General features: G+C 39.2%; 1 protein-coding gene across 2 annotated transcripts in view; it reads right to left on the bottom strand.

The window, feature by feature from the left end:
- Window positions 1–13332, bottom strand: part of LOC126174876 (ATP-dependent translocase ABCB1-like) — a 208510-nt gene that overhangs the window by 173096 nt on the left and 22082 nt on the right. For both annotated transcript variants that reach the window (XM_049921289.1, XM_049921288.1), the window contains exons 2-4: window positions 1465–1595; window positions 241–366; window positions 74–140 (exon numbers count right to left, since the gene is read on the bottom strand). In XM_049921289.1, the coding sequence (XP_049777246.1) occupies window positions 74–140; window positions 241–366; window positions 1465–1484 (213 nt within the window). In that variant the 5' untranslated portion in view covers window positions 1485–1595. The remainder of the gene's footprint in view (window positions 1–73; window positions 141–240; window positions 367–1464; window positions 1596–13332) is intronic.

Raw genomic sequence — 13332 nt, 5'->3', positions numbered from 1 at the left:
TGATACTGCTCAAAATAATGATCACGTCTTCGTCAATAAGATATTGTGAGTATCGCATTAAACAAATACTTACCAGCTGGAAGAAGGAAACTGGAGGAATCGACTCCTCTGTCTGCGGCAGAACCGGTTGTATGAAGGTCCTGTTTACAAATTAGCCTTATTAATTGTGAAGCTAAGATTCAAATACTGAGGGTAAAAAGTGTACGCTGTGGTTATCAGCAGTAAGTGCTGGTTGCTTACCCGTCGATTGAAGCGGATTTACTTCCCGGGGGTTTTCCCTCGACCGACACCAAGCGTAATATTTTCCCCCGAACTTCCTCATTATTTTCTTCTGCCAGACTCGCCTGAGAACTGTGAAATCCGTACCTAGAGAAAAACAGTTTCATTAACATATATTTTTCGTTAGAATTACTGCTTCTTACGCCAGAATATTAAAATTAGTACTTAAGAAGTATTTCACTGTCGATTTAAGCAGTACGTCATTTACAAACTGTCCAATCAATATAATTGTTTAGAGAAAAATGAAATTTACCAGGAATTTTTTGTGTGTAAGTAAGAAAGATGAACCTCATTTCGAAACAAAGAAATGCCTTTTTGTTCCTAATATTATTACTGACAATACCGATTTTTTAAAATAAACTTAAAATCGTTCAGATGGCTTCACTCGATTTGAACAAAGATTAAAGAAACGCAGGACATTTTTTGCCATCGTGGTACGAAATATAAGACAGAAACTCTGTTACCAGGCAGAATTTCATCGAATTCTTCATGTGTTTCTCCTGTAGTTTCACGCAAATGCTCATCAACTGACTTCGATATACATCCTTTAGTACAAATTACACGAAATGCCCTCTCCCTGTTTTCTCTTTTGTGTAATAACAGTATGCTTGCAGTGTAAGTAACAGAAAAAAGAAAGTCATTGCAATGTTAAGCATCAACGGCGCAGCATTACAGATCTGTGTTTATGTCACATTGACACTGCAGTGAAGGTCGTTCAGTATTCATCTATAGCTCTCAAGATGATGGTATGATTCGATATGAGCATTGGTTGATAAAATAAATTAAAATTTTAATAACAGGTCATGGATTTTATCATTAATGTTGCACATTGCCTCGGTTTACCAACAAAAGCCACAATTTCTGCCATAAAAAGGTTATAATTTTCACGAGAAATGTATTTACGACTATACTATGGCACCAAACAAGTTACAGCTACAATAAATTGTTCGACGGACCTGAGCTTAATTGAAGTGTTTCTTTCTCGTTGTTGGAAAAGAATCTAGTTGTCTTTACTGTTTCAAAGCTTAGCATGAGGTAATACTGATAACTTATGGATAATAAGCAATTACAACCAAAATCAGAAAATATCAAGTACTTCTGAAGCGAGAAGAGTTGTCAATGACAAAAATATTTGTATAGGAATCTCTGCTTGGATTTAAAATTGTAGAATATATCAGAACTCACGTTCTTATCGAAGCAGGCATCTTTTTTTGTGTGTGTTTCACACCAGTGGGAATTTCAGCTGAGGATATCTTGCAGTCCTTCTTCGATATGTGCTTGCAACAGCTGCGTATTGAGTGTCACCAGCAATTGTGCTGTAACGAGAAGAATCACATGACAATTATGTTGAGGAATTTGGATCAAAGATGTTAATGGTTACTCTGTCTACCTCCGCAGTCGTTCCAGAACCTGGAGACATTGGAGATATTATGGAGTGATTTTTACAATTCTCATGAGATCGTGTGCATGGTTGTGCGATATTGTTATGCATGATTGCAGAAACGAAAGTAAAGTTGAAGGTACCTCACAGAGCTGTCACATATTCCCGAATCTATTTTACTAAGCGACTATCCCGAAACATGAAATTCCAATTCCAGCTTCAGGTTGTCTATCTGAAGGTTTTCGGGTTTCCAGTATTACGCGTAATTATTGAGGAATTTTAAAATGTTGTCGTAATCTACTCATTAAGAGATATCATCTTCGTTAAGTGCAACTATTCGTTTCTAGGCCTGCTGCATAATAGATGTCTTTCAGGGATATAATATATTCATATTACCAGTTATCTACCATAAATATGAGGCCTGAGTTTCTCCTGGCGTATACAATTTTCAAACAACTTACAGGAATTCAGCCAGGTAAAATTTACAGCGACCGCCGATATTTCGCCGGGAGTACACCAAGCCATTCTCAAGGCACAAACTGCAATGGACAGGCATTGTATATGCAAATTTAAAACCTCGGTTCTGAAATTAATTCAGTAAAGATAACACACACACACACTGAACACTAGTGCCACCAAATATGACCAAAGTCTGAGATATCTATAGTGAGACTACGAACTAGCACGTGACGTAACATTAACTCTCACCCTCTATTTTTTGACAAGGGAGAGCAGGATTTCAGGCAGAGTTTAAGCAAAAACCTCCATCCCTGTTTATAAGGTTACTAGCTAATTTAATCTCAACTGCCTTCTTAATGACAATGTCCAAATAGCTGGACGTGCATGTTATTATATAACATGGGGTGACCAGTATCCAAGCAATGTTCGGCAATAGCAGATCTACTTGGCTGCTGTAATCGTGTGTGCCGTTTATGCTCAGTACATCGGTCCTCCACGGCCCTGACTGACCAATATATGCCATGCCACAGCTGCAAGGAATGTGATACACACCCGCCTTACGCAAACCACGATCGTCCTTAGCCGAACCCAAAAGCACTCTGATTTTACATGGAGGTCGGAAAACACATTTCACGTCGTATTTCCCTAAAATACGACCGATCTTTTGGAAGTGCTTCCTATGTAAGGCAACAAGGCAGTAGACTTAGGAGTCGACTCAGCGTTATCAATCACCCGATGCACAGTTGTTCGATAGCGCAACGCACGTTTTCCGACCTCCATCTCAAATTAGAGTGCTTTTAGGTTCGGTTCAGGATGATCTTGGTTTGCGTAAGGCGAGTGTATATCACATTCCTTGTAGCTGTGGCATGGCATATATTGGTTAGACTATCAGGACCGTGGAGGACCGATGTATTGAGCATGAACGGTACACACGATTACAGCAACCAAATAGGTCTGCTATTGCCGAACATTGCTTGGATACTGGTCACCCGATGCTATATCACAATACCGAAATACTGACATGCACGTCCAGCTATTGGGACAGTGTCATTAAGGAGGCAGTTGAGATTAAATTAGCGAGTATCCTTGTAAACAGGGCTGTAGGTTTTTGCTTAAACTCTGCCTGGAATCCTCCTCCCCCTTGTCGAAAAACAAAGGAAAGGAGTTAATGTTACCTCACCTGCAAGTTCGTTGTCTCAATGTAGATATCTCTGACTTTCGTCATCTCTGGTGGCACTAGTGTTCAGTGGGTGTTTGTGTGTGTGTATCTTTCCTGAATTACTTCGAGAAACGAGGTTTTAAATTTGCCTATACATCGGCTGTCCGTTGCAGTTTATGCCTTAAGAATGGCGGTTTGTACTTCCGGCGAAATATCGGCGGTCGCTGTAAATTTTACCTGGCTGAAATCGTGTAAGTTGTTTGAAAATACTGTAAATCTTATCTTTATTTGAACTATAGGCCTGTTTCGGTTATACAGCCATTATCGTGTTATCTGTAACAGAACTTCTTACAATTTTTGGTATTTTTATGTATGTAAGTAAATTATGAATAATTTGGTTTTACATACGTTTTCTACCCAGACTTTCTTGCAGTATCGTTGTTTCTGTTGCTGTACATTTGTTACTGATTATGTTTTATGTTAGTGTAGCATAATAATCAGTTTTGTAGTATGTTCTGACTTCTCATTTAGTAGTGGTAGGAAATAAATGTTATTATGTAGTTGACATTTGATAACAGCAGTTGTGACAGATGTTGAGTGATTTTGTTATTTCTGTTGCTGTCTATTTTTTTGCTAATTGTATTCTTTCGTTGTTATTCCAGTAGTAATCAGTTGTGTGATATGTCCTGATATTTCATTAGTAATCGTCAAAAATAAACTTAATTTCCAGTCGAAATTTGTGCCAAACCAAAACTATTTTACACTGAGTGACAAAATGTACTTACAAAATGATGGAGTAGCAATGGGATTTAGAATTGCTGGCACAATAGTTAATTTTCTTAAACACCTTAGAGAAAACTTCATTATAACAACAAAAACTTGCAGTAATAAAATAATATATTACTACAGACATGTCAACGAATCAATAATGCTTAAAGAAGGAAACAATGAGGACATACATACGACACTCTACGCTCTCATAATGAAATTGACGACAGGGCTAGGAACGGAAAAAAAATTTTCTGGACTCGAGCATAACTTTGGCTCTTGGCTAACTTAGCATAACATAAACAGCACTCATAAATTTGAAATATAGTAAAAGCCAACAACCGATAATGTTACCAGTGCAAATTCCTGTCAACTGATTTTACACAAACGTGTATATTTTCACATCGTGATAAACACAATGATTAACGTTCCCACAGAACAGGTCGCAATACAAAAAGAAATTTGAACCCTGCAGTGCGTAGCGTAAGAGAATGATTACAATCCACGAATAACCACAGAGCTGTGTACGAAATATACAAGACCCTCACTACCAGCTATACCTGAAGGAATAACACTCATCAGAGAAACACCAATAAAACGTAAAATTACGTAGATACCTACTACATACTTGTGCACTACTGAAAAAAACACCAGTACACTATTTATTAACCAAACGCGACATAGGATATAAAAAAGTAGTCATACTACTGGAACCACCAAATACTTATATCCTGACAGATATAAAATTCAGTGTAAAAACTGTGAAAAATTCTACATGGGCCAGACAGGCAGAAATTTCGCCACTACATATCGACCACATGTTAGACAACAGCTCATCCAACTTTTACGACCACATTAAACGTGAACGCCACAAACAGATCGACTGCAAAGTTCTATCGGTACCTTGTAACACTAAAAGGACTAATAGCAAATATAGTAGAGGAAACTGAGATATATTTACACACAAGATATTATCCACATTTAATCCTCAACGAATGAAGTGATCTTAATATATAAATAGTTCACTAAACCCTTTATTGGCAATATTCACCAAGAGTAAAATGTATCATATTACAACCAGAGACAAAATGATCTTAAATAACACAACACCACAGATATCCATGGAATAAAACCCAATAACATGTCTGGTAGAATTGTCAACAAGAGGGTGTAACCTACGAGGTGCATTCAAGTTCTAAGGCCTCCGATTTTTTTTCTAATTAACTACTCACCCGAAATCGATGAAACTGGCGTTACTTCTCGACGTAATCGCCCTGCAGACGTACACAGTTTTCACAACGCTGACGCCATGATTCCATGGCAGCGGCGAAGGCTTCTTTAGGAGTCTGTTTTGACCACTGGAAAATCGCTGAGGCAATAGCAGCACGGCTGGTGAATGTGCGGCCACGGAGAGTGTCTTTCATTGTTGGAAAAAGCCAAAAGTCACTAGGAGCCAGGTCAGGTGAGTAGGGAGCATGAGGAATCACTTCAAAGTTGTTATCACGAAGAAACTGTTGCGTAACGTTAGCTCGATGTGCGGGTGCGTTGTCTTGGTGAAACAGCACATGCGCAGCCCTTCCCGGACGTTTTTGTTGCAGTGCAGGAAGGAATTTGTTCTTCAAAACATTTTCGTAGGATGCACCTGTTACTGTAGTATCCTCTGGAATGCAATGGGTAAGGATTACGCCCTCGCTGTCCCAGAACATGGACACCATAATTTTTTCAGCACTGGCGGTTACCCGAAATTTTTTTGGTGGCGGTGAATCTGTGTGATTCCATTGAGCTGACTGGCGCTTTGTTTCTGGATTGAAAAATGGCATCCACGTCTCATCCATTGTCACAATCGACGAAAAGAAAGTCCCATTCATGCTGTCGTTGCGCGTCAATATTGCTTGGCAACATGCCATACGGGCAGCCATGTGGTCATCTGTTAGCATTCGTGGCACCCACCTGGATACCACTTTTCGCATTTTCAGCTCGTCATGCAAGATTGTGTGCACAGAACCCACAGAAATGCCAACTCTGGAGGCGATCTGATCAACAGTCATTCGGCGATCCCCCAAAACAATTCTCTCCACTTTCTTGATCATGTCGTCAGACCGGCTTGTGTGAGCCCGAGGTTGTTTCGGTTTGTTGTCACACGATGTTCTGCCTTCATTAAACTGTCACTCATGAACGCACTTTCGACACATCCATAACTCCATCACCACATGTCTCCTTGAACTGTCGATGAATTTCAATTGGTTTCACACCACGCAAATTCAGAAAACGAATGATTGCACGCTGTTCAAGTAAGAAAAACGTCGCCATTTTAAGTATTTAAAACAGTTCTCATTCTCGCCGCTGGCGGTAAAATTCCATCTGCCGTACGGTGCTGCCATCTCTGGGACGTATTGACAATGAACGCGGCCTCATTTTAAAACAATGCGCATGTTTCTATCTCTTTCCAGTCCGGAGGAAAAAAATCAGAGGTCTTAGAACTTGAATGCACCTCGTACAATCTGATCATCTGACATAATTTCTGTTACGGTATTTCCACTGGAAATTAAGTTTATTTCTCACGGTTATTAATAAACTATCAGACTATAACACAGAACTGATTACTACTAGAATAACAACGGAAGAATATAACCAGCAAACAAATAGAGAGAAGCAGAAATAATAAAATCACCGATCATCAGTCACAATTGCTGTCACTAAATGTCAATAACAGAGTAAGTTTTCTTTCTGACCGCTACTAAATGAAAAGTCAGAACATACTACAAAACTGATTATTATTGCTACAATAACGAAAAATATAATCAGTGACAAACAGAGAGCAACAGAAACAACGATACTCTAAGAAAGTCAGGACTTGAAGTTAGCAAAATTACATTATTCATAAGTAACTAACATGTGATACAACAAATGTACCAACATTTATAAGAAGTTCTATTACAGATAATCTGATGATAGCTCTATAGCAGAAATATGCTTACAGTTCAAATAAAAATAGCTTTCATAGTAGCGCAACTGATAAAAGAAATATTTTGTGTCCTTAAGTATTTAGTACAGTAAGAGATGTATTATAGTTAGGAACGCTGTGCCTGTTTTGAGGCGGGGCAACTGACGGCGCACAAATACGCGGACATTATTCATTCGGTATACGAGAAAGAGAGCGACTTCCAAGAGACTTTACACATATTTTTAAATGTCTATGATCCTTTTTCTCGCTGCGACCACGCACATAACAATGAAAGGAACAATTTGTCGTTTACGACATATACGCTGTTCATGCAGTAAAACCTACGAATCAGAGACGACACTGTAATTTATTGTATTACTTTTTTACTACCGACTTCATCCGCAACACAGTCTGCAGAAATTATCTACACATTTCCGCAAAATTATATCATTGTACAGCGCATAGTTCAGCAAATACGAGGTCGGAGAGCCACGCGGGATTAGCCGAGCGATCTAAGGCGCTGCAGTCATGGACTGTGCTGCTGGTCCCGGCAGAGGTTCGAGTTCTTCCTCGGGCATGGGTGTGTGTATTTGTCCTTAGGATAATTTAGGTTAAGTAGTGTGTAAGTTTAGGGGCTGATGACCTTGGCAGTTAAGTCCCATAAGATTTCACTCACATTTGAACATTTCTTTGAGGTCGAAAAGATTTAGATGCGTGAACAGCTAACGTCTGGTTAAAGTGACGCGCAATAAAAATTCAACATCAGGAATGGCGTTCTAATTTATTATGCCTTTACTGCTAACTCTATTCGCAACACACTTTGTCGATAGTATCTGGATATATTACTGACTCTATCTGCAAAATTAGATCAGTGGACGACACATAGATCAGGAGAAATGACGCCATAACCTTGTGAAAGTTACTTTTATCTAACTGGCGCTCAAAGTACCCAGATTATATTCATCCAGTGTTTCATAATAAGAGCACTTAGTTACATTCTACAAACTTTACGTTCAAACTTTCTCAAGCTTTTTTCTCTCTTACATGCTTAACGACTAATACTTAACACATTAACTCATTTGTAATGACGTTTGAAGCTTTTTTATACACAGGAGTTAAATTCTTTAAAGAAATGGGGGTCTGCTGGTATTCTCGAAGACCAACGTGATGGTAGCTGAGGTTAACGTTCCTGTCCAATGGCTAACGTCAGTGTTATGTGACCTCATTTCACAAAAGGAAGCTTAGGATATGAGATTTATATCACGACAATAGTGAACTGTTTGTTGTTCACTAGCCGTACGCCATTACCTGTTATCCTTCTGCGAACGAAACATTGCTGCTAACGATTTACCCACCACGAAGATCCGAAGTAGCTACCACCAGGTCTAGCAGCAGTGGTGACCACGATAATAGCTTGGGAGGGGTAAGAGGGGCTGAATGAATAGTATTTGCAAATATACTATTATGTTACTAAATCATCCACATCCTATAGTCCAGCATTCTAAAAACTTTACGAAAGCCCAGTCCACTCTCGTTAAGATAGGAGGATAGATATTTCGTTTCATGCCGTGTTTTTACATGTAAAGATGCAAGCAAGAATCTTGCACCATTAATATCCAAGTAAAGACTCCCTTGAATTTGTCCATAGTGTCTTAACAGATTCTGAAGGTTCACATAGACCGCTCTGTCGTTTATTCATTCCCGGAGGATCTGCTACTTTGTTAGCTTCCGTTAACGCTACTTTGCTTTGGTACTGGTCTCTATTTTTTAGTCGCAGATACGAGAAGTGTGATTTGTACGCCGAAAACACAGGCAAATTCAAGTTTCTGTTAATATGAAATATCGAACACAGGAAACTGTTTCTGCGATTCAGAGAGAGATGTGAACACCGAGAACGGACGTGGAAAAAGAAATTACTGCAAAGTTTTCCTCATGTACATTGACGGAAAAAAATCGTAACACCAAAAAATAATTAATGTAGAGCAACGAAGTTTCGGTAATACATTTGTCTATATAACATATTTACGTGAGGAACATTGCAAGATCACAGGTTAATGTAAGCTCGAGATAAGCCATTGAAAGTGCTAAATACTGGTACATTAATAGTGACGTAACCGCCAGAATGTCGAGTGCAAGGATGCTAACGTGCATGCAGTCTGTTGTATAGGTGTCGGAGGGAGTTCCATGCCTGTTGCACGTGGTCGCTCAATACATGGACGGTTAATGCTGTTTGTGGATGACGCTGGAGTTGTCACCCGTTGATGTCCCATATGTGCTCGACTGGAGACAGATCCGCTGATCGAGCAGGCCAGGGCAACATGTCGACACTGCGTAGAACGTATTGGATTACAACAGCGGTATATTAACACCCTCTGCCATGGTGTTAATGAATGACAGCATAAGCGATGGAATCACAAGATTGACGTACAATTTGCAGTCAGGGTGCATGGGACAACCACCAGTATTGCAGAAGGGACATCCACCTTCTTGCAGCCTCGTTACATGACCTCTTTCAAACTCAGTGAGGTGTTGATAATGGCGGTTGTGGTGTCACAAGGCTTAGCCCTGTCCCACCCCTCATTAAATCGACCAAAACTTATACGAATAATTGTAAGAACAGTTATTATTATTATGTTCTTTAAGTTTGTTTTTGGGTTTTCAGAAATACTGTGGGAATAAAGTTTATTTATGTTGCAGATAACGTGGAAGATGTTGCCCAACGATCACCACGGAAGTTCGACGTAGCGGCAAGTGGGCAAGGAATAAAACGAATGCTGCAAACTACCGCGAGCCGTGGAAGAGCCCGGGCCGCGAGGGCGTCGAGCTTCCTAAGCATGGAGGTATGAGGGGAGATGCCATGACGTCACAAACTTGAAGCCGACAGAAACCGAGCTCCGCCATTGCAGTTTGGTCAGAAGACTCGTTTCCGATTGTGCTACTGTGTAGAACTGCTGAAGGTTTTTTCATTTTAAAATGCCGGTTTGCGTTGTTTACGGGTGTACTAACCGTTGGAATAGTGCTATCAAGTTAAAAGGAATCACTTTCCATGCGTAAGTGGCCCCGTTCGTAAAATATTGTCGTTTATATTCGTGAGATGTGCGGCCTTGTTTACGTTTTGTGAAACTGTTTTCTTCTTATTTTATTTCCGATCAATGAATCTCGTAGGGCTCTGTGGGTTCATATGCTTATTTTTCTTGACAAAGCACAAACGATGTTTGTATTTACAAATGAAATTTTGTATAAGTGTGTAAACGAGTAAGAAATATCATCCGGCATGTAAACTAGCATAGCTTTCGGGTTCTGCTTTCAGTTTACATCGATACAAATACAGTAAATGGTGATTTGAGTTTGAAAAGAGCTTTGTACACTGTTCTTTTTCATCATTCGAAGTTCGTATCCAAAAGAAACACTTAAGTTAACGAGACCAAATCAGTTGTATTGCTGGGGCAAAAACGCATTAAAAACAAAACGAAAACACCTGAAAAAGCTAGTCTGACGTCGTGTTATGCATGTAACCATTCTAACACTCATCATCTGAAATTATTTCGCAGACATAACGTTAAATATGAAGAACACGCAATTCTAACAAGAGCTCTGTCACTGTTTTGACCAATCAAACATGGCGGCCCACCGGCTTCAAACAGACGTACAGCAGACGGCCATAGTGCCATCTCCCCTCCTTATACCTCCATGTTCCTAAGTCGTTGTTGGACAACGTCAAAGGAAGAGATATTCTGCTTTCTCTTTGTAAACAAGGCGATGGAGTCTTGAAAGGCACATGTTAAACGTATAGGCGGGTGACACATTAGGTGGGACCCGATGCCTGTAATACTTCCACAATTATTAAAAAGTTGTTAAACGGCAAAACCAATAGTTCATCACTTATATAGATAAAAAGTAGTAAAGATATAGGAAAGGAAGAGTTGCGGCGTCATAACGAAAAGTGATACATCGGTCAGCAAACGAAGAAGGACATAAACAGCGAGCGTTACGTGTTGAAAGCCAATCAGCTGATAAAATAGTAAGTCTGTAATTAAGCATAAAGCCACGAAACACTGCACAGTCTTGACTAACATCATCACGTTCCATCTCAAAGGAAACTACCGCTAACAACCGTTACAGCGTGTATCTAAAGCAAGCCTGGTTTGCATCCACCTAGTGGTGTTACTAGCGCCATTCTTATCCGACTCTTGCGTAATTTTAATAGGCATCACCTTTCAGATATAGCAAGATACCTACCGACTTTCCTTCCTGGCGCCGCGATTTTTTTTCCGCCATTGTATAACCAAAGAGCTCCGTTGCCCACGACTATGAAATAAGAACAGCGTTGAAGAGAATACTTACGAGACCTAGAGGCATACCACAACAGCACGAAACAATAGAGACGCTGATAAACGTAACCGTAAATTTACTTGGAAGGAAACTGATACTTAGCTATTCCTGAGGACACAACTAAACTTGTCGCTTGAAGGCAGCAGTCATGATAACATTTTTTTCTGGTTAAGTTCTTATCTAAGCCTGTACGTTTCAACCCTACACGGTGAGACTGACTGACAGGAATTAATAACGAAAATAGTAACATAGAGAGTTCAGCATTGTAAAGTAGTCCCAACAGTTTACATACGCGACGTCGTGTCTACTCTTCATATTTTCGCTGTTTTAACAAGCTCACGATAAATATTCTTTGAGATAGCATATATATGTAGAGGATCAGGCCTGATAATTTTTATTGTGATATCTGCAGACAGAGATACTTTTACGAGTAGCCTCTTCTGTGCACAAGAAAAACTGACCTGAAAATAGAAGGACTGTAAAATTCTCTACATGACACAGATACGTCGATTTAATGGACATTTCTCGTGTCGTGAAACTTACTTTGCCCCTGTGTATCAAAACAGGGACAGCGACATTCATGAACGACAGCTTTTGTCGATACTGTCGATTTCTTGGTTTTTGAAAAGCTGTTACAGAAAACGGAAATATCTTCAGGGCTTACAACATTTATATAGAATTCTCCGCGTAAAAAGGTATTACAAAATCATTGAACATGGAAGACAGATAAATACATAACGAAATATGCATACACAATTAAATCTGTTCATCTCTTGCAAAGCTTTGTAACTAGACCAAACAGAGTCAAATGGCTGAAATGACCTTGAGCAGTATGGGACTTAACTTCTGAGGTCATCAGTCCCCTATAACTTAGAGCTAGTTAAACCTAACTAACATAAGGACATCACACACATCTATCACCGAGGCATGATTCGGACCTGCGGCCGTAGCGGTCACGCGGTTCCAGACTGCAGCGCCTAGGACCGCTCGGCCACTCTGGCCGGCCAAACAGAGTCAAATTTCCAATAAAGCTATATCGAATATATTGAATCATATGGGTTACACAGTTGCGTAAGGTTAGAAACTGAAATGTCTATAAAACAATCATGCGCTGCATGGACGTCGAGGCAACAATAGTCTATGTTACTAATAACGCCATTTAACTGATTTATTTTAAAAATCAAAATTTTAATTAATAATATTACAAACGACGCTGATACGCGAATTTTTAAAAGTGGGAAAGGCTCTAATTTTTTGCAATTGTGTCTGCGCCGACCAAGAAGTGAAACTAAGTGAAAAAAATATAATATCCGTAACCTCAAAATACAGTGAAGGAAGCTGTAAGCGTATCACTGGATGGTTCGTGCAGCAGTGCCGAAGGCCAATTAAAAAAATAATAAAGAAAACGTGTAAACATACATTTGCATATAACTAATGTGGTGACTGTTTGTAATCTGGACCATTAGAATCTACACAAATAGTCTAGTGATTTATTAGTGTCTATGTGTTCTGTGTCCCTCGCAGTAGTAAGTATTACATAGTAATACACATATGCTGCTACAGCTAGAGCTATTGTACAGGAATTATAATAATTTTGATGTATAATGCCAATAATCACTACAAATTAACACAACATATATTCGTTGGGGTAATGCACATGTGAAACACTAATCTAAGACAAAAACAACTAACTTGAAGATTTAATTTCGAATCTTAATTAATTATATGTCTGAAGGTTAATTTGTAGTACTAACCAGTGATGTTATGATTATTGTGATGTCATTTCTATGTAGTGCTGTTTGGTGTTATATTTCGTTGATTTCGAGAGAAATTATATTTTTAATCTTTGCTGTGCATGAGAAACAAAATACTGCCTCTTCTGTTTCGGAGGGAATTAAAATATTTAGAAGATTTATCAGTCATTTCTCTTTGCAATAAGTACTTTTTAAAAATTCATACTGTCTATCGTGGTGTCCAGTGCTGATACATTAATAAGTGGTGTAACCGCCA

Source organism: Schistocerca cancellata, chromosome 3, assembly GCF_023864275.1.
Source record: "Schistocerca cancellata isolate TAMUIC-IGC-003103 chromosome 3, iqSchCanc2.1, whole genome shotgun sequence".
Taxonomy (NCBI): Eukaryota; Metazoa; Arthropoda; class Insecta; order Orthoptera; family Acrididae; genus Schistocerca; species Schistocerca cancellata.
Note: the sequence above shows the minus strand (reverse complement) of the source record. Positions and strands in the feature narration are given on the sequence as shown.